A 21,115-nucleotide genomic window follows, 5' to 3' on the forward strand; every position below is an offset into this window, starting at 1 on the left:
CAGGCGTCTCTCCGGCTACGTCGTCGCCCTCCTTCCCATAACCATGACCACATCGATCGTGAATAAGGTCAATCTCTCATCGACATCTCCTGCGACTATCACTCAGCTTGTTGTGCTTCCTCTATGCTGGATCCTATAGTTAATCGTCTCGTCTCTCGCTGGCCCGGCAAGCTTCACGTTGTGGTCGGAGCTCGTCCTGACATAGTTGCATGCCATCCCGTGAGAGCACTCGGAAGATTCAAGACGGCCAATACAGTATATGCAGCCAATGCATATCATCGCGGGAGCTGGAGAAAGTACCTTACTGCGAAGTTGGCTCAAGACCAATCTAGACCTCGAATATCGGTGAGTGGTACTTGCCTGTTCACTCTTTCCTTTCAGACACCTCTCCACCGGGGACATCATACGATGTTTGGCCAGAGTAACCTCCTCTCGCCCCCTTCTATCGAATTTGTTCCAAAAAATCCTTGATCGAGTCACTATCCGTGCAAGACTCGTTCAAAATGTCCGTGCTTTGGGCGCTAGCCGCGCTCCCGTGACCAGACACGCTCATCGTGACACGTCTGTGGCTGTAAGTCGAGAACGCTACGGTCGCTGAGAATTGTGGGCTGCGTATCGAGACTCTCCTTGCGAGTATGCAGATACATTGGCAGGTGTCATATAAATAAGGCAAACTCCGAGTCACTAGAGCGGTACCGAAAGCATATAACGACAGAACAGAGAGCAGGGTAGTAAGCGGTACATGAGAGAGCATCATGGGGAGAAGCTGGACAATTGAGACGCGAGTCCTGTAAACAGCCGAAAGCGAGAGGGGACACTGTAACGATGGCATAGGGGACACTGAGGCTTTCTCGGGAAAGGGGAACCAGATGCACAGAATTGTCTCGTGCGCGGCTGGAGGTCATGGATATCCGTGAAGGTATTCTGGATCATGGAGGGATCCTGAACATAGGAGACGCGTCAAAGCCTGCGTCCCCACTGGCAGCAGGAAAAGTTTCGTCGAGTTGAGCGAAGAACTCGTCCATGCCGAGGGCAATCCAAGCATCCTGCTGCGCGGCGCTGGGATTGCCCGTGCCATGCGTCCCGACGTCTGCATCGACGCTGGTTCTCATGACATCCAGCAATTGTGCGGATGTGGAGGCCGCCGCCGGCCCCGGTGTGGTGGGTCCTGCCCATGATGATGTTAGCCGGGAATCGTCGGACGACCTCTGCATGCAGCTCACCCGGCAACCGCGCACTACTCCGTCGAGCTCGAGACGGTACATTTCCTCGAAGCTTGGGGCTACGAGGTGAAGTCTGCTTGCGATCCTCGCACACGATGCCCTTGCGCAGACAGCGCTTGCATGGACGCACTATGTCGCACTTCTTTCTAGCGTTATAGCATTGAAGGCACTGCAGATGAATTCAACACTTCTACGCAAACAGATGACTGGCAGGGTTCCGTACCGCATCCTTTACTGTTCTGCGGCGTTGAGTGACGCCCGGTGAGGTAAGTTGGGACGGGACGTGCGGATGTTGAGGTGGTGTATCCTGTATAGATCCTTGTGGCGTATTGACATTGAGGGGCTGTGTTGTAGCAGCCGTAATATCCATGACACCTACATGACAATGGGATGTGTGCATGAACAAGGCTCGGACAGTACTCACTGGCTGTAACAACCAAGAGCTTATTTCCAGGCAGCGGTAAGATGAGCCTGGGAGCCAGATCGGGTGCTGATGATTCGGGGGAGGCGAAGTCAGGAACTTCAGACATTATTGAACCTCTTGGAGTCAGGAGCAAGAGAGGGAAGATGAAGAAGGGCCTTACCGGTAGCGCGGCTTAAGAGTGCCAATTCGAAGTGCAAGAGGGTATGATGTCCACGGGGATCAGACAACTGTCCTGTGTCGGAAATTTCCCACGGGTATCCAGACAAGTGCCTCATAAGCGCCCTACTTCCGCTCACCTCTGACACTTTTGTGCTGCATATCGGGGCGAGTCAGAGCGAAAAGGTGGTAAGACAATATCACAGTACATTGTGGGGGTGGCTAAAAGTGTTTTGGTTTATGCAGTAACGAGATAGAAATTGCATCGGGATGCAAAAGCCCTCTGGATGCAGCCGGATACCCGTGGGAAATTTCCGACATGGTGATCGCAAATTGGTCCGCCGTAAGTGGCTCGTCAGTCCTGTCTGTACGGCACCTTTGTCAGTCCACTACAGCGTCAATGTCCTGTGGCGGGGAGGATTCTGCCAGCGCTATATGGCGCTTCGGTCCGTCTGTTATCGCTCAACTGTCCACAGTTTGAAGAATCTAAAGATCCACTGCATGGATTCCCTTCAGAATTTCTGAGACAGTTCCCAGAAACCCCTAGATACAGCGAAAAATAATCAGCTGGTGACCCATGGCGTTGAACATTCTCCATGTTCCTGCTAACTTCAAGTGCCCGCATAGCGCGCACAGCGGCGCTACGTGCATCGGCAAGGTCGGGAGAGAGCCGCGGCTAGCCGAGAGGGTGGGAAGCCTAGCGCGCGTGGATGGCCTGGTTAGCGCTCGCATTTCGTGCACGCAGAACATAACGAAGGAGAAGAGATACAAGGAAGCTGATATTTTTCCTGAGATGAGAGGCTTCAGAATACACAACTTCCAAATTTTGAAGAGGAACGGATGAGTGGTGGAGGAGATCCTTCAAACGGCGGACAGTGTATCGATAATTCGGCGTGGAGGAGCAAACGCGCGGACAGGTTAGCGAAACGGCCGGACATGATACCGTTTTGCATTCGAAGTACATCTGTCACACTCCCACGGCCAGACAAGTGCCCATAAGCGCCCTACTTCATAAGCGCCCTACTTCGGCCCACCTCTGACACTTTTTGTGCTGCATATTGGGGCGAGGCAGAGCAACTCGTTACTGCATAAACTAAAACAATTTTGGCCACCCCCATAATGTACTGTGATGCAAAAGCCCTCCGGATGCAGCCGGATACCCGTGGGAAATTTCCGACTACAGTGACCACGACGTCCGAATGCAGATGCGGGAGGTCAGGGCATGCATAGGAAATCCGTGAAGAGTCTTTCATTTCCTGGCTGTTTGGCCTAAGCGCCCTTTTAACATTAACCATGCATTTCCTGGCCTCTGGACTCTGCATTGGCACGTCGTGTGTCATAGATCCTCGTGTTCTAAAGCGCCCGGCGATCTACATATTGGGAGATGCATCAAGCTCAAGTTCGCCACACGCTTTCAATCCACCCCACACCTTTGAGTCGAGCCTGTCACCCCGCTGTGTACACCATCGCATACACTCTGTCCCCGGCTCACGGCAAGTTTGTTCTAGTCCTCATCAAAAACTATTTCTCCAGTCCGTCCCTTCAAAAATGTGCAGTTTGCGCGCTCGTCCGGTAACTGTAGTCACGGGTTTCCGGGCAACGGTACTATCTCAGCAGGGGGGTGAAAGGGTCCGATACGATCTACGTCAGAAGGTTCCAGCTATGCTGCAAGTGAGGCGACTGGTACATTACACTAGGATTTCCAGCCATAAAACTCAGCAAGGTGTGTAATAAATGACACGAGACATTTCGATGGTATAGTACAGCACACTCGGAACACCCTGCGCCCGACCAAATGCACAGTACGATGATGCTCAAATAGTGAGAGATATGATGAAACTGGATGCCGTCACTTCCTCTCCTCAACGCCCAACCCAGCGGCCATACCCATGGCCATCGCGCTCCCCAGCTGAGAACCAAGCCCGTCCGTGGGCACAAACACCGCCTTCGACCCGAACGCACGAACGCGCGAGACCTCAGTCCTGCGCAGCTCCATCTCGCGTGCGAACTGGTCAACGACAGCAGCATCGGCGACCGCACGCATGCGGATCGCCTCCGCCTCCGCCTCCGCCGCCAACCGGGTGGCCTTCGCCTGCGCCTCTGCCTCGATCTGCATCTTCTTAGCCTGAGCTTCGGCGGCGGCGACGGTCTGGTAGGCCGCTGCGTCGGCTTGTGTCTGCGGGTCGGTTGGTTAGTACTCGTCATGAGCCATATGCGGGAACGAGAACTGACGTTCAGTGCTTGTGCCTTGATGCGGGCGACAGCGAGCGCGCCCTCCTCTTGCTTGATCTTGTTGCTGTTCTCACGATCGACGTTCTGCACGGCGATTGCAGTCAACACAGGGGACGATATGTGTGTAGTAAGTAGTCAAGGAAACGTACGGCGGCTTCGACCTGGGCTTGCAGCGCACGAGTGGTTAATTTGTCCATCGTCTGCGCGATGTCACCTGTTCCATGTGTCAGATCGAGCTCGCTGTTGACGGTGGGTAGAGTGGTTACAGACCCTTGAACTGCCTGTCAATGACCGCTGTGGATTTTGTCTGGTCAGATACGGTCCCGTCCGGGGCTGATCGCGTCACATACCCAGGTCCTTCATGATGATACCGTACTCCTGGGAGGCCAGATGAAGATCGTCCATGGCCCGCGTTCGGAGTGCGTCCAAAAACGCCGAAGATGCATCGCTGCCATCATCGAGGTTATCGGGTCCGAGAGAACGTTGCTTCACCATGGAACTGTAGTCCACTAGGAACAGTGACGACGAAGAGAAAAAGATCAGTGCTTGATCGGGGTAGATGTAGGAGAGTGTTGAACGCACAGTGTGCAACGATCTGGGTCAGAATCGACTGGGTCTTGTCCCTACAAGCACATTGATGGTCAGCTGAGCGATATGGTTATGCAGGGAGCCGGGCTGACCTCAGAGCATCGTAAGGCGTGTTGTACCCATGAGTCGTCAACTTGAGCGGCTCGGTCAATTGCCTGGGGAGATCTGTGAAACCTCACACAAAGACGAACTGAACGACAGCACACACCACTTGAGGTAGATCGTCAAGCTGACGGGTACTTGGTCCCTCGTGAAGCTGAAGGAACCAGGTTAGAGTGCCACTATCATGGTGAAGGGAGAAGACTACTAACATATCCTTAGTAGGCATTTCCAGCTGATTCTCGCCGAGTGTAAATAGCCCACGAAGGGTCACATTCGGAGTAGTGATGAAGTGTTGGCCGGCAGGAAGAAGCTCGAGGTCATCGCCCTTCTGCAAGATCGCGCAGTTGTTTGCCGGGATGTTCAAGCTACGAGGGCGGGTCACTCATGAGTGCGAAGCAGGAGCAGGCATGTACCCACAAGAGCGCGACGACGTAATCTTGTTTCGCACCCGAGACGGTGCTGCTCTTCATAGTGACCTCATGGCTCCTAAAGATTCCGAGAAGCGCGCGTCAGAATACCGCTGCGCATACACCTCACGACGGAACGTGAGAGCGTGTCGCCGACGCACCAACCAAGCACGACGCCCGTGATCCTGTCCTGGATCTTCGTCGGGAGGTGCGTTTGGTCCACAATCGACAGCACGTTGTACGTGCCCTCAATCGCATACGCAACAAAGCCCGAATTCTTGATCACGAACACGTGGTTCTGCGGGTCGGACACGACCGCCGCCTGGTTCTGCGAAACCTGCACGACCGTCAGGCCGTTGAACTCAATCACTGTATCTGACACTGAGCGCGGAAGGGACGTGTCAGCTGGTGGTCCATGGCGCCGCCGCGGCGAAGGCGGCTCGAGGCCAAGTACGACGTACGTCCGCATTTCCCTGCCCATGTCCGCGCCCACCAGTTGCGCAGGGGCATCCCTGGATACCGACCGGGCCGAGTGAGGACCTTGGGCAGGCCACCGTGGTTGATCAGCCCGATTTGTCCCGGCTTGACTTCCTCGCCGATCCAGTCTGTGGGTTTCTGTGCATGGCCAGGATCGCGATGAGCCAATGCAAACACCATGCTTGAAATTCAATCAAACCGACCTTGGTGGAGAGAACATGCACGCGCCCAGCCTGGAAGAGTAAAGATCAGTACCGGGTCATTCCTTCGCACCAGAGCGGGAGACATGCACGCACCGCCCTCAGCTGTCGGTCAAGCTTCTGCAGCGCCGCGATGAGGCCGTCTTTGCCGATCTTGACAAAGAACGGCCTCTCCTCCTCCATGTAGTCCACCGCGGCGGCGAAGTTGGCGGCATTGTACTCCCGCTGCGGCTTGTGTGGTTCTTCGCTGATCGGCGCCTTGCCATTGAAATGCGGCACGGCGGAGGTGCTTCCATCCACGACAGTCGTGGCGTCGCCGACACTAGACATGGCTGGGTGACGGTGCACGGTATGTGGTTGCGAGTCGTTACGGTGAGAATAAGATACGGGAATCGCAGCAGCAGCGGGCATATGAACCGACACGGGAGGCGCGCCGGGGTCTTGTGCCAGTGAGAGAGTTCTGAGAAGGTGTGTGAGAGCCCACCGGCGAGACTTGAACCTTATAATGTACCTTCCGCTCCAACACCGCCTCCGGGAGCGCGTAACTGCCAACCATCCGCGCCTCCTGTGCACTCCAGTAGCTATATGGCGTCCGAGCCGACGTCCTGACGCTTGCCGGACGGCACATGAGAGCGATGGGAGCGATCGTAGGAATCCTAGGATACCTAGCATAGCCTCGCCGACCCCCTGATTGCCAACCTGTGATTACCTGCACTAAGTAGCTAGTAATTGCGATGAGCTGCACACTTCATGGACGGTCCAACAGAAATGAGGCTATACGCATGAAGTCGACTAAGTGCCGAGACTAAGGCTCACGGGGAGAATACGCCAAGCCGAGGCGCCGAATTAGTGTCAGCGGCAGACGTCACAGCAATGCGAGAGGGCAACAACACACACACCTATGATCCATGGACGGTCCAGCCGGGACTCGCCATACAACTGAGAACGTGCATCATCTTCCTCCACCGTGAGCTTCAGCGTACCTGCGGGGAGAATCGGGCGGCCAGGCGCTCACAAGCGCGAGGCTGAGGTTATGCAGAGCGGGCGGCACGCCTCGACCTGTTCGAAGGAAAACTCTGATATCCATCACAGCCGCACCGAGCCAGTAGCCAATTACTCGCATGTACAGGATTAAAGGAACTAGCATGGCGATCAACATACCCAAGGTCCATTCAGCCCGTAACGAGAACATACACCGCCCCTCGGAAGTCTCACGAGTCCACGTCCATGCTGCTCCCGTCGTCGGCGCGTGTCGACGAGGCGGTAGTCTCCGTAGCGGTCGGCGCGCCGATAGGAGGCGCGAAGTTGCCTTTGCCTGCAGATGGAGGCGTGACACCAGGTGGTGGCACGCGGCCGTCAGGCGAGCGGCTCTTCTTGCCCTCCTTCATCTCGCGCAGGGTACGGGCAGAGGGGTTGAAATATCCGCACTTAGGACAGACGTATTCTGCGAACGTGGCGTAGAGTCAGCTGCTGCGACCACGACAGAGGAGCTGAAGGTACTCACGTGCGTCTTCCCACATGCTCTCCTTCACAAGGCCGTTGTGCGCGAAGCACTTCTGGCAAATGAGCGCATAACGCGAGGCGGCGCCTGTCGTGGAGCCGTCGTCGTCGCCCAGGATCGCATCTGCGAGCTTGTCAAACCACTGCTTGCGAGGCGGCGGGAGGGGGCGCTGCGGAGATGCTAGGAGATGTCAATTCCACAGCATGTCCTACATGCACAGTTATGACGCACGAGATAATTGTTGTTGCAGTCCGGGAGTCAAGTTACCCGGTGCTGGCGTTTGGGGGTTGACCTGCAGGTTGCGCTGAGGCGTCTGAGGAACAAGCGGTTGTTGCGGAATCGGTCCCTGAGGCTGTGGCGGGATGCGACGGCGAAGACCCGCTGGGCTATCCGGGGCGGGACTACCATCTTCGTACCGCTCAATCAAATTACGCATGGAATAGTAGTTAGTCTTCTGTTTGACCTCCTCGATCTTGTCGCGCTGCTGCTTCCGCAGCTTCACGAGTGCCTTCTCTGCAAATCCAATATCGGTCAGTGCCAGTCAACATATTCAAGCCGTTGACTAACCTTCTGCATTTCCGATTCGAGTGTACCACATCTGTACGATCCTGCGTATAAAGAGTATGCTAAAAGGGATATGTCAGTTTTGGTTCTGCGAGCCAATAGAGGTCGCAAGGGCCCCAGAAGACGCCATCCGAGCACCAAGGGCGAAGATGACATGGCGAATGGAGGGACAAGATGTGAGATATAAACGCTATAGTTGTTTTCTAAGAGCGCGCAGACTCAAGGTCATGCTGCCGATGATTGCGTACAAGCACGCCTTTAAGCAAAACGGGCGGGTGGCCACCGTCCTACGACGTTTGGTCACCACGACAAGATAAAGTCACGTACGCGAAACGCGCTAGCCAAGTGACCGAGCTCCTCGGCTGCAGCATAATCGCTCCTAGGGAGTGCTACACCGGCAGGCAGCACCACAAGTCGTCGCTCGACGTGGCGGCGCGCCCGGTTCGCTCAACCAAACGACGCTGCATCAACCTGCACAGGGCGTCCGGGTTTGCATCCTGGACGTAAGAGGTCCACCGTGCCGTCCAGCCACGTGCAGGTCGCGAGGTCGGGTATTGGTCCAGCAACTACCCACATCTCCCATCCGCCCAGACCAATACGACGAAGGATGACTTACATAATGGGTCCCACAAAGACAGGAACGCCCTTGGCTGTCCGCTCATACTTGCTCCGCCGTGGATGTGTTGTGAGTTGCGGGATGAAGTCCATGTACCACAGGCTGGTGTACACTATCCATGCGAGGAGCGCATACACGGACACGAGCAGCGTTGCGCGTCGTTCTCGCAGGCGGATCTCAGACAGACGCTTCTGCCGATTCTGTATGTCTTCCGAGAGTGTGGCGAGGACTTGCTCGAAGTCCTCTGACTTGTTCTGTGTTTCGCTCAGAACCGGGGAGACGCAAGACGTCAGACCAACACAGCGCACCTTTTTGAACCATCCGCTAAACAAGCCCATGATGACCGCTTCGAAGCGTTGACAGATACACCCAAGCCAGACTTAAGTGCGATGGTGAGATGCTAGAATACAAGAGGATAACGAGCGGCGAGATGGAGGTTGTGGTCAGGTTCTGGTGGCCCACCCCGCAAGTGGCCGGATACGTCAATGCCTCATAGAGCACGTGACGGACGCGTCGCATACACGAGACTCAGTGAGCGCCGAACCTGCCACTGTCATCGTCACCCCTGCAACCACGCTCCAGTCTGCAGGTGCATTTGAGGTTCTTAGGCTTAACGTGGTCATGGGAGGTGGCGATTCAAGCCTCAAGCTTCAACGTTGAGCCGAGCCGACCGAGCGAGGTGTTCAGACGTGCCGGCACTACTTCGAAGCACTACCTACTCATTCATGCGGTCTCGGAGAAGCACACTCAGGTTTGACGAAGAGTGCAATGACCAGGAAAGAACGCCAGAACGCCAGAGCGCCAGACGAGGACTGGCGCGTGGATAAGAGGAACTGGCGCGTGGATAAGAGGAACTGGCGCGTATTCTAGTCCTCGTCTTCTTGATCCTCTTATCCACGCGCCAGTCCTCGTCTGGCGCTCTGGCGTTCTGGCGTTCTTTCCTGGTCCATTGCACTCTTCGTCAAACCTGAGTGTGCTTCTCCGATATTGCATATGGTCCGACGGGTACAAATGCAAGGGGTAATAATGTCCTCGTCGATTGATTATTGGTACTTTCGATGTAGTATCTTGCCAGCCGGTGCCCGTCACTTTCCGCCCCCCTTATTTTAGTCAATGTTGTCTGCGTTGGCGCGGCTATTCGGTACGGCGCTCGGCGCCTTCCCTGTCCGCTCCCAGGATGCTTTCCTGTCCGCTCTTTAACACCTCATCCCCTGTCCCCTCTACGACCACGGGGTTTTCTGTACTGCACTTTTACAGCCTTGTAGGTACTGTAAAAAATAGGTATACACACTCTTGCCTCATTGCGCTGCCAATATGACCTCATTGACTGTGGGCTCTGTTGGCGCCCGCCCGCCACACTCTGCCTGCCTGATATGGCCAAGAGAGCTAAGACATTGGTGGTCCTGAAGTCCACCTGACCTCCGCTATGCTCCTACTCACTTCTCTTACTGTGCAATAGTGCAGGTGAGTGTGTTCTTATGTGATGAGGTGGTAATCATAGTCGGAGGCGGGCTGGATTGCATTAGAGGTTATCATCATTGTGTTAGCGCCGAGCTAGGCGGCGGGGAGCGCGCGTTGAGATGGACTGTAAGCGCTCGAAACAAGTCGGATTTTCGATGTCAAGTTGAGGGAGTGTGAGAGGTCGTGAGGAAGGAAAGGCATTTTTCCTAGGCATTAGAAGCATTGAATATGCAGTATGCCAAATTTGAGGGCCATAGGTGGGCTGGATGGTGAGATTTTAAAAGTGCGGACCAGGGAGGCAAGTCCGGGTTGCGGAGCCGCATATAGAAGTAGCAAAACGGTATCATGTCCGGCCGTTTCGCTAACCTGTCCGCGCGTTTGCTCCTCCACGCCGAATTATCGATACACTGTCCGCACTTTGAAGGATCTCCTCCACCACTCATCCGTTCCTCTTGAAAATTTGGAAGTTGCCTATTCTGAAGCCTCTCGTCTCAGGAAAAATATCAGTTTCGTTGTATTCCTTCTCGTTCGTGTTGTATTGCATGCATCCAAAACGGGCGCTAACCCGCCCATTTGCTTGCGCGCTATGCTTCCCACCCTCTCGGCTAGCCTCGGCTCTCTCCCGACCTTGCCGACACACTAGCGCCGCTGTGCGCGCTATGCGGGCATTTGAAGTTAGCAGGAACATGGAGAATGTTCAACGCTATGGGTCACCAGCTGATTATTTTTCGCTGTATCTAGGGGTTTCTGGGAACTGTCTCAGAAATTCTGAAGGGAATCCATGCAGTGGATCTTTAGATTCTTCAAACTGTGGACAGTTGAGCGATAACAGACGGACCGAAGCGCGATATAGCGCTGGCAGAATCCTCCCCGCCACAGGACATTGACGCTGTAGTAGACTGACAAAGGTGCCGTACAGACAGGACCGACGAGCCACTTACGGCGGACCAATTTGCGATCACCAGGACAGTTGTCTGATCCCCGTGGACATCATACCCTCTTGCATAGCAGTACCAGATATCAATCGACCCGGACATTATACGGTTTTGCGGTACAAATATCGTCAGTGGGACTGTGCCTCAAGCTCTTCTCAGTCCCCCTCTCGGCACACTGGATCCTTCGTACTAGTAACTGTTCATCCTCAACATGAGCCACGACGATCCCTTTATGGTCATCCAATCCCATGCGCTCAATCCCTTCTCAGACTCCGATCCTTCGCCCGATCTGAACGCGAGCCGCTTGTATATTCCATCGAGCGCTCCTCAGGTTGCTCAAATCTCCTTGTCCTCGGCCGCTCCGACCATCCCTGGTCAAGGCCCCTACGTCATACTACACATCTCTGACTACTTCAGTACGTACTGTGTCATGCATATGTGCAGGTCATGCCAGTCGACCGAACTCACGTCTACTTCTGAACTTCTGAACGGCTCTACTTCAAGTTCGGGGTCATCCTCGTCAACTCCATGCACCTCACTGAACGATATCCCTACTACCACTCCATCGTTTGCTACGACGAACACGCGAACCATGCGCAAGAGGGTCAAGCCTGCAGTAAGTTCTCTTTTTTTGTATTCTCATTGCATCTGGCATTGACTGACCCGGCATATGCATGTCAGTGTATCCATTGCCACGAAGCGCGCAAGACATGCGATCGCGGCCACCCCTGCGCACGCTGCGTCAAGCATGGTCTAAGCGCTACTTGCGTGGACTATGTCCGGCGCAACGCTGCTGCCACGCAAGGCTCTCGTGCTGGCGATACGTACCCTGCCATCGACCCGGCCTCAGCGTTGGGTTATGGTTAGTTATATTCTGTTTGACTCGCTGGAATGCGCATGTTGACAACATCCACCAGTCGTCGGGAGTTCCACACAGTGTGGCGACCGCATTGATGCCAACGCTGCATTCCATGAGCTGTTGTCGTCCCCCGCCGCGGCAAGCACCCTGGATCCGAGCTTCCAGTCGTTCACTCCTACTTCCTACAACCACTTCAACTACTGAGACTCCCACCAGCGTCCTCCTGAGCTGCACTTGATCATGGCTATCTGTATCCGGAGCCGTCCCTTGGCTTTCGTAGCATACGGTTCGGAGCAGCGATTAACGAGGACCCCCTTCAAGTTCTTAGGAATATAAATTGTAGGGATACTTGCGTCAGGTTGTAGAAGTCGTTCACACATGTACAGTACACTGTGTAAACGTTCGCCGCATTGGTCGATTCAATCATCTCCCTTCCCGCGACTCTCGTCAACCCGGACGTCGACACCCTTCTCATTACTCTCCACATCCTCGACATCACGAGCGATGCGCCTGCGCTCGACGGTCCGGCCTCCCGGGCTGCTCCATACACCCCCGGTGATGCCGCCCTTCTCGAATATATGGTCGACGTCCTCGAGCTCGAGGCCTTCCGTCTCGGGGAAGAAGATGTAGACGAGCGGGACCCAGAGCGCGTTGAAGATCGCAAAGATGATGAAGACGCGCCAATTGATGTTCGCGATGGCGGGCGGGGTCATCTCGACGACGGCGAAGACGCACATCCAGTTGAAGAACGACGATATGGCGGAGCCGCGCGCGCGGATGCGCGTGGTCGTGATCTGATATGAAATACGGAACAATTTTAGAGTTGCCATCGCCCGTCGCCGCTTACTAAATCCGAGCTGCTTACCTCGGCTGGATAGAGCCATGGCTGCAGAGCAGTGAGCACCGTCAGAACAAAGCGTGCTATACGAGATGTGTTGTATGGTACGCACAATGGGGAGGTATCCGATGCCGAGGAAGATCTGGAAGATGAAGACCATAGCTGTTGCGCCGTACGCAGCGCCTTTCGTGCCGATGGACAGCAGAATTGATGCTAGGATAAAGCACAGAGACAGTCCCGACGCCGAGGTCATCAGGAGGACTCGACGCCCGAAGCGGTCGACAGTCTAACGCAGAGAGTCAACCGATGATCAATTGAGTTCTCGAGAAGAGAAACAGCTTACCCAAAGTGGGATGAAGGAAGCGAGCATGTAGGTAACCGCAGTAAAACCACCCAGGATCAGTGACAGGTTCCGCGACAGACCCATCGTGTTCTGATATACCACAGGTGCAAGATAACTACAGCCGGAATATCAGCTCAAGACACACGCACAATACACGGATGCACTCACTTGATCATATTCGCGCTTCATCCCAAGACATGGTATCAGCATACTAACACCGATCAATAATCAGTCGTTTGCGTACCCAGTAAACTGCTGCATGACATTGACACCAATGCACAAGCAGATGCGCCTGAAGTTTCCCAGCGGGCCACCGTGAAGGAGCTCCCTGTAGCGGAACGGTCCCCCAGCACTCTCTTGCGCAAGCGAGACCTCGATTTCCTTCCGCTTCGCGACGACGTCCGGATGTTCGGGCGAGTCACGATCCTCGAGCTGTGCCAGGATTCGTGCGCCTTCTTCTCCGCGTCCGTGCGCCATGCACCAACGCGGGCTATCTGGCAGGACGGCGACTTGGAAGAGGAGACATAGGGCGAAGAACGCTTGGAAACCTGAAATGAGACCGGGCGTGAGTACGAGCGGCGGTGTCAAGGGAAGAGAAAAGAGATACACACCGATCGGTAGGCGCCATTGCGCAGGGCCGTCGACGAAGGACATGCCATAGTCGAGCCAGTAGGCCTGAAATGTATGAGTCGAGGCTTAGCCTCGACGCCATTAAGACCCAGGACAAACTCACGATGACAAGACCAATGATAGTAACGGTGGAGTTGAGGCATACTAACGCTCCTCGGACCATTCCGCCGCATGTCTCGCTCTGATATACTGGGATCGAGGAAGAATTGAACCCGTTTCCCTGTGAACGTGAACTTCAGCTTCAATGTTTCGATCGACCCAGAGAGAGGGTCCTGCTCACGATCCCAGTGACAATACGCCCGACATAGAGCTGCGCAAGTGTTGTAGAACTGGTGAGGATGGCCTACTGAGCGTTAGCAGAGGCACGTCGGTGGGGTTGTAGTACTGCAGGACAGACGCACCGTTCCCACCAGCATGGTGGCAGCCCCGGCCATTATCATGCGTTTCCGTCCAATATCTTCTCCCCACAGGAACGTAATCAGACTTCCGATGGCGCATCCTATGTCCTGTAGAATAGTCGAGGTATCAGTACGCGTTTGAAGAGACATGGTAGTATCGAAGTACATATATCGCAACCTGTGTGCCGGAGCGACTCAGTAATCGTCACAGGAATACCGCCGGGAATGACGTACGATGGTCCCTTGTGTGGTCGGGTCGGGCGAGTTGAAGTCCTTCCCGAACTGGTTGTCTGCTCCGATCTACACGCGAGTTATGTTATTGCGAAGTGAGTATATGCGTAGTAAGCAAGCAGCGCACTCACAATGCCAGACATCACACCCTGGTCGTACCCCAGCAGCAAGAAACCCTGACAGCAACATGCTACCAATCGCTGAATAAGCCACGCTGAAACACTGACACGACGGATTCTGACATCGACGCACCTGTAATCGCCCACACCAAGTACTTTCCTCTCAGCGGCATGACCCACATCTTGACTCTGCGTCCTCCTTCCCGGGCAGCTAGGCAGAAGTTGCAGTTAATAGCAGAGGGGAGGCCGTCGCGACAAATGACAATCGCCCTCCCGCTTCTCGTTCCCATCCTCCAGCTATATAATAATATTCCATGCTCCAGAGGAGACCGCGAGCCAGCCGCGCATCCCCGTATACGTACAAGCGCAGTCCCACGTGAGGTCATATGTCCCGCGCGAACGCGCATCCCTTGGTGGCGGCCCGGGGAGCATCACCCCCGCATCAGTGGGGAAACCCCAGATAGCAAGTCATCTGGCCTGGAGTAACATACCGTTTGAGGCAATTCTGCAGCTTTCCGCCGGCCCGTAGAGAAGAGGCCGCCGGGGAGGAACGCCTCGCTAGAGCCTAGAGAAGATACTGTGAGAGTGATAAGCTTGAGCGTCGAGACGTGACGTCCGAGGTGCAGGGCCGTATGCTGGAGAAACGATGCTGCCGGGACATATGACAGAGAACATACGTTGCTGGCTTCTTCGTCTTCGCACGTGGCGTCGCGAGGGCACTCGGCGGGTACTTGTACAGCGAAATGTGTTGACCTGTCTACACTACAACATACGATTCCAAGGCTGTGGTGGGAGACACTTTCCTCGCGTGAGTGCGCCCGTAAATGCCGTGCAAAGACGAGAACGCACCTTCGGCTCTGTCCCCACCGAAGCACCGGTACGCACGCCGGCATCTCCATACCTATTGCTTCGATCACGCTACCTCACCTGGCAGGGTCGTACGCATGCGCATATACTCGTCCCACTTCTCATCCACCACCTCCCGGATCTCCTTGCTTTCCGTCAAGGCCAAAACCGTCTTGAGAGGAAGCCCTTGCCCGGCCTCAGCGCGCTTCACGTAGTCCGCGACGGTCGACAGCCACGCCCGCGCCACGCTCGGCTGGTCGTCCTGCAGACTGGGCAGCCTGAACGCCCAGAGAACGCGATCGGTCGCGTGGGTCACGTAGCCTAGGGAATATGCATCGGATATGTGAGCGCGTTGAACTTTGCGCATATAGGGACAACGTACCAAGCGGGCGAACTTGCTCAGGTGTCCACCGAATCTCGTACCTCACCACTGGGAACCCCGCCTCGACCATATCCCGCGCGAACAGCCGCACCGGGAGGTGGACCTGCCCTTCGCTCAGCACCTCCCCAAACAGCTTCTCCAGCTCCTCCTGGGTCATCTCCCCCGGCGGGACCTTCCCCTCCCCAAGATACGCCCTAAGCATCTTCGTGACGACGTCCTCCCTGTAGTACCGCAGGAGGTTCCGCTCGACGTCGCCCATGGTCTTGATCGGGTGCGCGATCGAGTACAGGTACCATTCTTCCGTCAAGTCCCCGATGACGACGCTCCGGACCCCGTGCGCGGCCAGTCCGCGTGCGAGACCGCCTGTGCGCTGCCACTCCATGGGATCGGACGACCCGAGCCAGGACGGCTCCCAGGCGCCTCGGAACGTGCCGTACTCGATGCCCAGGGCGTCGGTCTCGATGGTGTGCGTGATGGCGGATGTCGGGACCTTGTCTGGGTTTCTAATGTCTTCTAGGATCGTGGGCGAGGACGGGTCGAGGGAGAGGGCACGGCAGAAGGCGATGAATTGTGGCCGTAGCTCGGCTGGTGTCTTTGGTGTCGTCCTGCAGAGTGTCAAGGTTCGAGACCACAGGCGGTAAATCAATGGATACATACACAATTGCGTTCGACTGCAGGATAGCGGAGTTGAAGGGCGCCCGAACCCCGTCTGGGAGACGCGACGCGTGATGAAGAAGCTGGTGGACGGAGTGTGCCCCTGGTGCTCATGAGCAGGTGTCATAACACTATCCCAAAGACCGACCTACCTGCAGACAGACCCGTCACCTGGATATTGTCAGGGTCGCCTGCCCGAAGGAAGTTAGCTCTTAGCGTGCAGCTGATACAGTTCCATACCTCCGAATGCCTTGATGTTATCACGGATCCACAACAACGCCAGCCACTGGTCCTTGAAGCCGAAGTTCCCGTCTATCTTTGGTTCGTCGCTGGCCAGGAACCCGAAAGCCGATAGTCTATAACCCACGTTGACCCAGACTTCCGAACGCTCTGCGGAGATGTACTGGGCTTGCGAGCCCAATCCATGTGGGGATCCGAACTGCAGGAAGCTTAACAAGAGGATGGGTGCGATGCGACGTGTACAGTATGAAGCGTTGACACCCTACCCTCCGTGAATGTAGACCTTGACGGGGAAACCGTTTTGCGCAGGGAAGGATGGCGGCGCGACTACGTTGACGAACAACCTGAGTACCGTATGATGTCAAGAACGGCCGAAATCCAGGAGGTACGCTTTTATGGCACTTACGGGTCTTCGCTAGGTTTCCCCAGCCCAACCTTATCCTCGTACGGAAGACCTGGAGAGCAGATCCGTCATCATCGCTGCACAGATCGAGATAGAGAACCTCGCAACTCACCTGCTGCTTGGCCATCATTCGTCGGCTGTGCGGCATCTGGAAGATCGCCCATCAGATCGATCAACAGCGGACATTAATGGATGCGCATGACGTACATTTGCTCTCGAGGATGTACTCCTTCGCTTCGTATTTGAAGTCTGAGGGGAGTGGTTCGGGGTCCGTGAACCTCTTCGGCGGAAGTGCGTACGGGACCTCTATTGCCAGTCATGTTGGTAGTAAGATCGCTTCAAAGCCACTCCTGGATGCGCAGATTCCCCACCTAAGAACACTGCAGCACCATTTGCAGCACGACGGCCTTGGACAGGGCCGTACTGCGTCTCTGCGGTCACCGCGCTCTTCGAGTGCGTTAACTCTTCCTGCAGGTGAGTGCGCGACATGATGATAGTGAGGGTATGTTGAAAGCGAGTGAAAGGGATTGCGAACCTGTATCGAAGATAGGCACGATACACGTTGAGAAAGGCACGGCAGCCCGACGCGGAACCTGATCGCGGCCTTGTGACCGGCATCCTAAGCAGTATGGGAAGGACCTATTTCCCGCGCCTCCACCACGAGACTGATTGGAACTCTGTGTCAACCGCAGTGTCACTGGACAAAAACATATGTCTCGGGCAGGCATACGCAGTCTGATGTGAGAAGCGTTATACCGCGACAACATGGATGGAAGACCTGTTGGAAGACACTCCGACACTTCGTCTTCACAGTGTACTCTATACATAGCACGTCCCGAAGTAGGCTAAATGAGGACGAGTAGCATCGACCGTGCCACCTCCAATACATCTTCATGGTGTAGAAGATAAGAGAAGAATGTCACTAAAACCTGGGAAATGCTCCACCTTGAACGGAACTCCCGGACTAGTGGGGACACGGAGGTTTAATATTGAGACGCTACGTTTGACTCGGCACAAGGTGCGGGTCGAGCATGAGACAATTCATGCAAGTCACCCTGTACATCTAGGAGAGGATGGATACACTCACTGTAGGCAGCGAACTAGTTGCACGACTGCTTGCGAGGTGCATGCCACGGGCGTCTGTGCGTCTTGTCATCTGAAAACCCCAGAAGCGTGAGTGGGCGATATCTAAGCGCGACGCCAGAAGAACGGAGACTTTGCGAGATCATTGCGTGTCTTCTGGCCGATACTGCAATGATCCAGAACGGAAGACCGCCCCCTAAGCGAATCGAAGATACAATCACGGGACATACCGACGTGCCTCATCATTCCATTACGGGCCACCTGAGCATCCTTCTGGAGCCGTTAACCTCCTTTAGCAGGTTGGGGTGGGTGTTGGGTAGCCCTAGCAGCATCCGTTGGGGTATGTACGTCGACGGTAGCGGAGGAGGAGGAGATCCGTGGGCTGAAACCCTACCGAAGCGAGGATGCACACGGCGGTGCGAAGAACGGAGGATTGTTGCTGCGACATGGCGTTCTATCCATCAATCAACCTGTGCGCAATGTCCGTTAGTCTTCCGAGGTGCGAGAGGGCACGTACACCGTAAAGTCCACCTGCGGCTGCTGCGTGTCCAGCAAGCTTAGCGGCGGCCATCCTTCGTCAGTACGGCTGAAAGCTCTCGAATAGCGCGACTGAGGATCCGAGAGGATCGGAAAGCGTTCGGACGAGCCCATGATGGTACAAGATGCCTCCGAGCCAAGCTAGACACAGCGCATGCGCAGAGAGTCGGATGCCTGTGATTCCTGGACATTATCAATTGCGCATCTTTGCATCGCGATTGCTCGTGAAAAGACGTGGGTTGCTGTGTTGTCCGCTGGGAAGAAAGCCCGCCTCGAGCAGCGTGGAGGGTGCTGGGCGCCGTGATGGCGGTCGGGAGCGTCCTTGCACACGCAGACGAAGGCGAATCACAGGCAGAGGCGCCCGTGCCGGTGTTCTATCTCGCGCGTCTAGCCCCACGTGGCGAGGCGTGAAGAGCATTTGTGAAGATTGCAGAGCGCAATCACATGCAAGACGCGAGGCCTCATAAACGCGTCTCTGACAGACACTTATCGCAATTCTTCCTCTTCCCATCCCCCAGCATCTCCATTCGCAAGCTCTATACGTGCACGCCAGAAATGGCTACGCAGACACAGGAGGCCCCCGCCGCCGCGACACCCGAGCTCACCATCTTCCAACGTGTGGGCTCCATTCCGCTCGTCGCGGACTCTCTCAACACTATTAACACCACCCTCCTCAACAACGCTTACACCCGCTCGCCCTACACGACTGCCACTGAGCTCTCGAAGAAGGCTCTCAGCTACACCGAGCCTCTTCAGAAGACCCTCGCGCCCATCCTCACCAAGGCCGACGATCTCGCAAACAAGGGCTTTGACGCGGTCGAGTCGCGCATTCCCTACCCGTTCCATGCGACGACCGAGGACGTGATCAAGGACCTCAAGGGCCGCAGCGACGCTGCGAAGGATGTCGCGACGAAGACCATCGATGAGAAGGTCAGGACGCCAGCACTCAACATTGCACAGGGTATCGACCAGGTACGCACGCGTTGCTGCTTCCTAACTTTAATCGTACACAGGTGGGATGCTTATGACGTCGGTGTCTCCCGCAGAAATTCACACCCATCGTCGACTACTTCGCCGGCGCCGTGAAGCAGTTCCAGCCCACCGGCACCGCCGATAAGCCCGCTGAAACCCCCGAGGCCAAGTACCAGTACCAGCGCGCGTACTACCTCTCCAAGGAGCTCCGCGACCAGCTCTATACCTACTCGACGGAGCAGATCAACCAGATCAAGACCCAAAACGTCGTCCTCCAGCGCGCGTCCGCGACCGCGCACTCCCTCACTGATCTTGCTTCGACGAGCTACGGCGCGGCGCAAACTCGGGTTCACGCCCTGAGTGATAACATGCTCTCCGAGCTTCAGAAGGTCCAGGTGCGTCGCGATCGCACGCGTTCGTCTTGTTCCCATTCTCACATTCAGCCGTTGTATTGTCTGCAGGCCTCGACCGCGGCACTTCCCGGCACGCTGCAGTCCGCATTCCAGGATGTGTCGACCAACCTCTCGGCGACGATCAACGAACTGTCTGGTATCCTTAAGTCGCCTGACCCGCTCCCAGAGAAGGCGCACAAGGTCCGTGAGACCGTCCAGGAGCGCGTGCAGCCCATCCTCGACACTGCGACCGCACGCGTGCAGGAGATTCTTGGTGCATTGAAGGCACGTGTGTCGGAGGAGCGGCAGCCTGTCACTGTCCAGAGCGCGACGACGACAAGCGGTGCCACCACCGTCAACGTCAACGGCGTCAACGGTCACGCGTGAAGTCTCTTCCGCGTTGTCTGTTCCTCCCCCGCGTTCTCGTTCCTTTCCTCTCCGTCACATCCTCCTCTTCTCCGCATTCCCCCCTCCACATGCATACCAACCCGTCTCTACGATAGATCGTGTTACCCTATTAGGATTCGTTGTCGCTTTCAGATAGACTGTCGTTCGTTATCGTAGAGCATTCTGTATAGTAGTCGCCCTGTCTGTATTCCTTCCTTTGGACTCATGTACGACTTTGAACGAAATACTGCGCATGTTTAGTGCCGTACTCATGTGAGCAGCCCCCCGCATGCGTTCTCATCGGCATGAGACAATGTTGAGGCCTTGAGGCCCGAGGGATGTGTCCTCTTCGAAGTTTGCAATGGAAGAGCGATAGCGATGGGATACGCTGTGCATTGAACCACCGTGGCAATCAATCTCTCAGATGACCATGTGGCTGAGGACTGCGACGTATGAACGATCCGGAAATAGGATTCTATCCTGCTCATTGGTCCGCAATGGCTCACGAGGACGTGTCGGGTTCCCATGCATGTACACTGATGTACTTTATCTTGCCGGTGCATCTTGAAGTTGAGTAACGATGTGTCAAGGGGGCTCCATGACATGTGCAGACGGCTGTAGTTCTACGTAGTTTCGCGGAAGGGTTCCCGGATCCGATACAGCCTCGAGGCTCGTAGTGGTGAGCGCGGCCTGTTGATACCTACATGGCCTTTCAGACTTACTCAGTCCATCCATCTCATCCCTGTCTAGTCCAGGAATCGCGTGTAGGGCCTGTACCTGTACCTGTAAACTGGATTGCGAAGAGGGTGTCCGAGTAAACCCCGAGAAAATCGGAGGCATTTGGGGACGGGTCGCGTACGAGAGGATGAGGTCATAATTGACCGGATCTTATCTTATCTCACGCGACCGTTTACG

General features: G+C 55.6%; 9 protein-coding genes across 9 annotated transcripts; 3 read left to right on the top strand and 6 right to left on the bottom strand.

The window, feature by feature from the left end:
• Positions 1-290: 290 nt before the first annotated feature.
• On the bottom strand, positions 291-927 carry L226DRAFT_270565 (uncharacterized protein). The gene has a single exon (XM_067673471.1). The coding sequence runs from the start codon at positions 830-832 to the stop codon at positions 443-445; it is 390 nt and encodes a 129-aa protein (XP_067530068.1). The 5' UTR covers positions 833-927; the 3' UTR covers positions 291-442.
• Positions 928-929: 2 nt separating this feature from the next.
• On the bottom strand, positions 930-1,753 carry L226DRAFT_526522 (uncharacterized protein; the record flags this gene model as incomplete). The annotated part of the gene is made up of 4 exons (XM_067679057.1): positions 930-1,168; positions 1,224-1,392; positions 1,447-1,598; positions 1,648-1,753. The coding sequence occupies 4 exons, from the start codon at positions 1,751-1,753 to the stop codon at positions 930-932; spliced, it is 666 nt and encodes a 221-aa protein (XP_067530069.1).
• Positions 1,754-3,284: 1,531 nt separating this feature from the next.
• On the bottom strand, positions 3,285-6,534 carry L226DRAFT_539671 (band 7 domain-containing protein). Its single transcript, XM_067681715.1, has 15 exons — positions 6,321-6,534; positions 5,906-6,269; positions 5,813-5,842; positions 5,594-5,747; positions 5,294-5,513; positions 5,143-5,211; positions 4,935-5,090; positions 4,832-4,879; positions 4,716-4,778; positions 4,618-4,658; positions 4,386-4,544; positions 4,306-4,329; positions 4,185-4,249; positions 4,036-4,119; positions 3,285-3,979 (listed from the first exon to the last, which is right to left on the bottom strand). Exons 2-15 carry the CDS (start codon positions 6,218-6,220, stop codon positions 3,653-3,655), a joined length of 1,755 nt encoding a protein of 584 aa, XP_067530070.1. The 5' UTR covers positions 6,221-6,269; positions 6,321-6,534; the 3' UTR covers positions 3,285-3,652.
• A 347-nt stretch (positions 6,535-6,881) lies between these two features.
• Positions 6,882-8,936, bottom strand: L226DRAFT_494090 (uncharacterized protein). Its single transcript, XM_067677475.1, has 6 exons — positions 8,799-8,936; positions 8,491-8,744; positions 7,878-7,936; positions 7,542-7,823; positions 7,314-7,490; positions 6,882-7,253 (listed from the first exon to the last, which is right to left on the bottom strand). Exons 1-6 carry the CDS (start codon positions 8,826-8,828, stop codon positions 7,021-7,023), a joined length of 1,035 nt encoding a protein of 344 aa, XP_067530071.1. The 5' UTR covers positions 8,829-8,936; the 3' UTR covers positions 6,882-7,020.
• A 1,379-nt stretch (positions 8,937-10,315) lies between these two features.
• Positions 10,316-10,886, top strand: L226DRAFT_539673 (uncharacterized protein). The gene has a single exon (XM_067681716.1). It carries the CDS (start codon positions 10,494-10,496, stop codon positions 10,836-10,838), a length of 345 nt encoding a protein of 114 aa, XP_067530072.1. The 5' UTR covers positions 10,316-10,493; the 3' UTR covers positions 10,839-10,886.
• A 377-nt stretch (positions 10,887-11,263) lies between these two features.
• On the top strand, positions 11,264-12,057 carry L226DRAFT_270638 (uncharacterized protein). Its single transcript, XM_067673473.1, has 4 exons — positions 11,264-11,302; positions 11,391-11,502; positions 11,568-11,748; positions 11,804-12,057. The coding sequence occupies exons 2-4, from the start codon at positions 11,479-11,481 to the stop codon at positions 11,947-11,949; spliced, it is 351 nt and encodes a 116-aa protein (XP_067530073.1). The 5' UTR covers positions 11,264-11,302; positions 11,391-11,478; the 3' UTR covers positions 11,950-12,057.
• L226DRAFT_494094 (general substrate transporter) lies at positions 12,055-14,567 on the bottom strand. The gene is made up of 14 exons (XM_067677476.1): positions 14,438-14,567; positions 14,317-14,375; positions 14,189-14,254; positions 14,121-14,132; positions 13,958-14,062; positions 13,837-13,899; positions 13,660-13,776; positions 13,538-13,601; positions 13,171-13,474; positions 13,095-13,109; positions 12,927-13,041; positions 12,696-12,869; positions 12,611-12,631; positions 12,055-12,539 (listed from the first exon to the last, which is right to left on the bottom strand). The coding sequence occupies exons 1-14, from the start codon at positions 14,484-14,486 to the stop codon at positions 12,165-12,167; spliced, it is 1,539 nt and encodes a 512-aa protein (XP_067530074.1). The 5' UTR covers positions 14,487-14,567; the 3' UTR covers positions 12,055-12,164.
• Positions 14,568-15,054: 487 nt separating this feature from the next.
• Positions 15,055-17,336, bottom strand: L226DRAFT_515612 (carboxylesterase). The gene is made up of 10 exons (XM_067678451.1): positions 17,201-17,336; positions 17,037-17,135; positions 16,942-16,977; positions 16,833-16,881; positions 16,693-16,770; positions 16,427-16,635; positions 16,339-16,377; positions 16,190-16,289; positions 15,533-16,137; positions 15,055-15,471 (listed from the first exon to the last, which is right to left on the bottom strand). Exons 1-10 carry the CDS (start codon positions 17,316-17,318, stop codon positions 15,218-15,220), a joined length of 1,587 nt encoding a protein of 528 aa, XP_067530075.1. The 5' UTR covers positions 17,319-17,336; the 3' UTR covers positions 15,055-15,217.
• A 1,613-nt stretch (positions 17,337-18,949) lies between these two features.
• Positions 18,950-20,538, top strand: L226DRAFT_539677 (lipid droplet-associated perilipin protein). The gene is made up of 3 exons (XM_067681717.1): positions 18,950-19,421; positions 19,496-19,816; positions 19,883-20,538. The coding sequence occupies exons 1-3, from the start codon at positions 19,005-19,007 to the stop codon at positions 20,198-20,200; spliced, it is 1,056 nt and encodes a 351-aa protein (XP_067530076.1). The 5' UTR covers positions 18,950-19,004; the 3' UTR covers positions 20,201-20,538.
• Positions 20,539-21,115: the final 577 nt, after the last annotated feature.

This window comes from Lentinus tigrinus (genome assembly GCF_003813185.1).
Source record: "Lentinus tigrinus ALCF2SS1-7 unplaced genomic scaffold L226scaffold_46, whole genome shotgun sequence".
Lineage (NCBI taxonomy): Eukaryota > Fungi > Basidiomycota > Agaricomycetes > Polyporales > Polyporaceae > Lentinus > Lentinus tigrinus.

Excerpts from the sequence above, each read along its gene's own strand:
- L226DRAFT_270565 (XM_067673471.1), bottom strand. The coding sequence starts at position 832 with ATGCCATCGTTACAGTGTCCCCTCTCGCTTTCGGCTGTTTACAGGACT.
- L226DRAFT_539671 (XM_067681715.1), bottom strand. The coding sequence starts at position 6,220 with ATGCCCGCTGCTGCTGCGATTCCCGTATCTTATTCTCACCGTAACGAC. Across the intron at positions 5,843-5,905 it reads TTGACCGACAGCTGAGGGCG|GCTGGGCGCGTGCATGTTCT; the intron begins GTGCGTGCATGT and ends TTACTCTTCCAG. Across the intron at positions 4,545-4,617 it reads GACCCAGATCGTTGCACACT|TGGACTACAGTTCCATGGTG; the intron begins GTGCGTTCAACA and ends CACTGTTCCTAG.
- L226DRAFT_494090 (XM_067677475.1), bottom strand. The coding sequence starts at position 8,828 with ATGGGCTTGTTTAGCGGATGGTTCAAAAAG. Across the intron at positions 7,824-7,877 it reads TCGAATCGGAAATGCAGAAG|AGAAGGCACTCGTGAAGCTG; the intron begins GTTAGTCAACGG and ends TTGGATTTGCAG. Across the intron at positions 7,491-7,541 it reads ACTGCAACAACAATTATCTC|CATCTCCGCAGCGCCCCCTC; the intron begins GTGCGTCATAAC and ends GACATCTCCTAG.
- L226DRAFT_539673 (XM_067681716.1), top strand. The coding sequence starts at position 10,494 with ATGCATCCAAAACGGGCGCTAACCCGCCCATTTGCTTGCGCGCTATGC.
- L226DRAFT_270638 (XM_067673473.1), top strand. The coding sequence starts at position 11,479 with ATGCGCAAGAGGGTCAAGCCTGCA. Across the intron at positions 11,503-11,567 it reads GCAAGAGGGTCAAGCCTGCA|TGTATCCATTGCCACGAAGC; the intron begins GTAAGTTCTCTT and ends TATGCATGTCAG. Across the intron at positions 11,749-11,803 it reads GGCCTCAGCGTTGGGTTATG|TCGTCGGGAGTTCCACACAG; the intron begins GTTAGTTATATT and ends AACATCCACCAG.
- L226DRAFT_494094 (XM_067677476.1), bottom strand. The coding sequence starts at position 14,486 with ATGTGGGTCATGCCGCTGAGAGGAAAGTACTTGGTGTGGGCGATTACA. Across the intron at positions 14,376-14,437 it reads CTTGGTGTGGGCGATTACAG|CATGTTGCTGTCAGGGTTTC; the intron begins GTGCGTCGATGT and ends AGCGATTGGTAG. Across the intron at positions 13,602-13,659 it reads CTATCATTGGTCTTGTCATC|GCCTACTGGCTCGACTATGG; the intron begins GTGAGTTTGTCC and ends CATACATTTCAG.
- L226DRAFT_515612 (XM_067678451.1), bottom strand. The coding sequence starts at position 17,318 with ATGTCGCGCACTCACCTGCAGGAAGAGTTAACGCACTCGAAGAGCGCG. Across the intron at positions 16,882-16,941 it reads GAATGATGGCCAAGCAGCAG|GTCTTCCGTACGAGGATAAG; the intron begins GTGAGTTGCGAG and ends TCTGCTCTCCAG. Across the intron at positions 16,771-16,832 it reads GGGAAACCTAGCGAAGACCC|GTTGTTCGTCAACGTAGTCG; the intron begins GTAAGTGCCATA and ends TACGGTACTCAG.
- L226DRAFT_539677 (XM_067681717.1), top strand. The coding sequence starts at position 19,005 with ATGGCTACGCAGACACAGGAGGCCCCCGCCGCCGCGACACCCGAGCTC. Across the intron at positions 19,422-19,495 it reads TTGCACAGGGTATCGACCAG|AAATTCACACCCATCGTCGA; the intron begins GTACGCACGCGT and ends TGTCTCCCGCAG. Across the intron at positions 19,817-19,882 it reads CCGAGCTTCAGAAGGTCCAG|GCCTCGACCGCGGCACTTCC; the intron begins GTGCGTCGCGAT and ends TATTGTCTGCAG.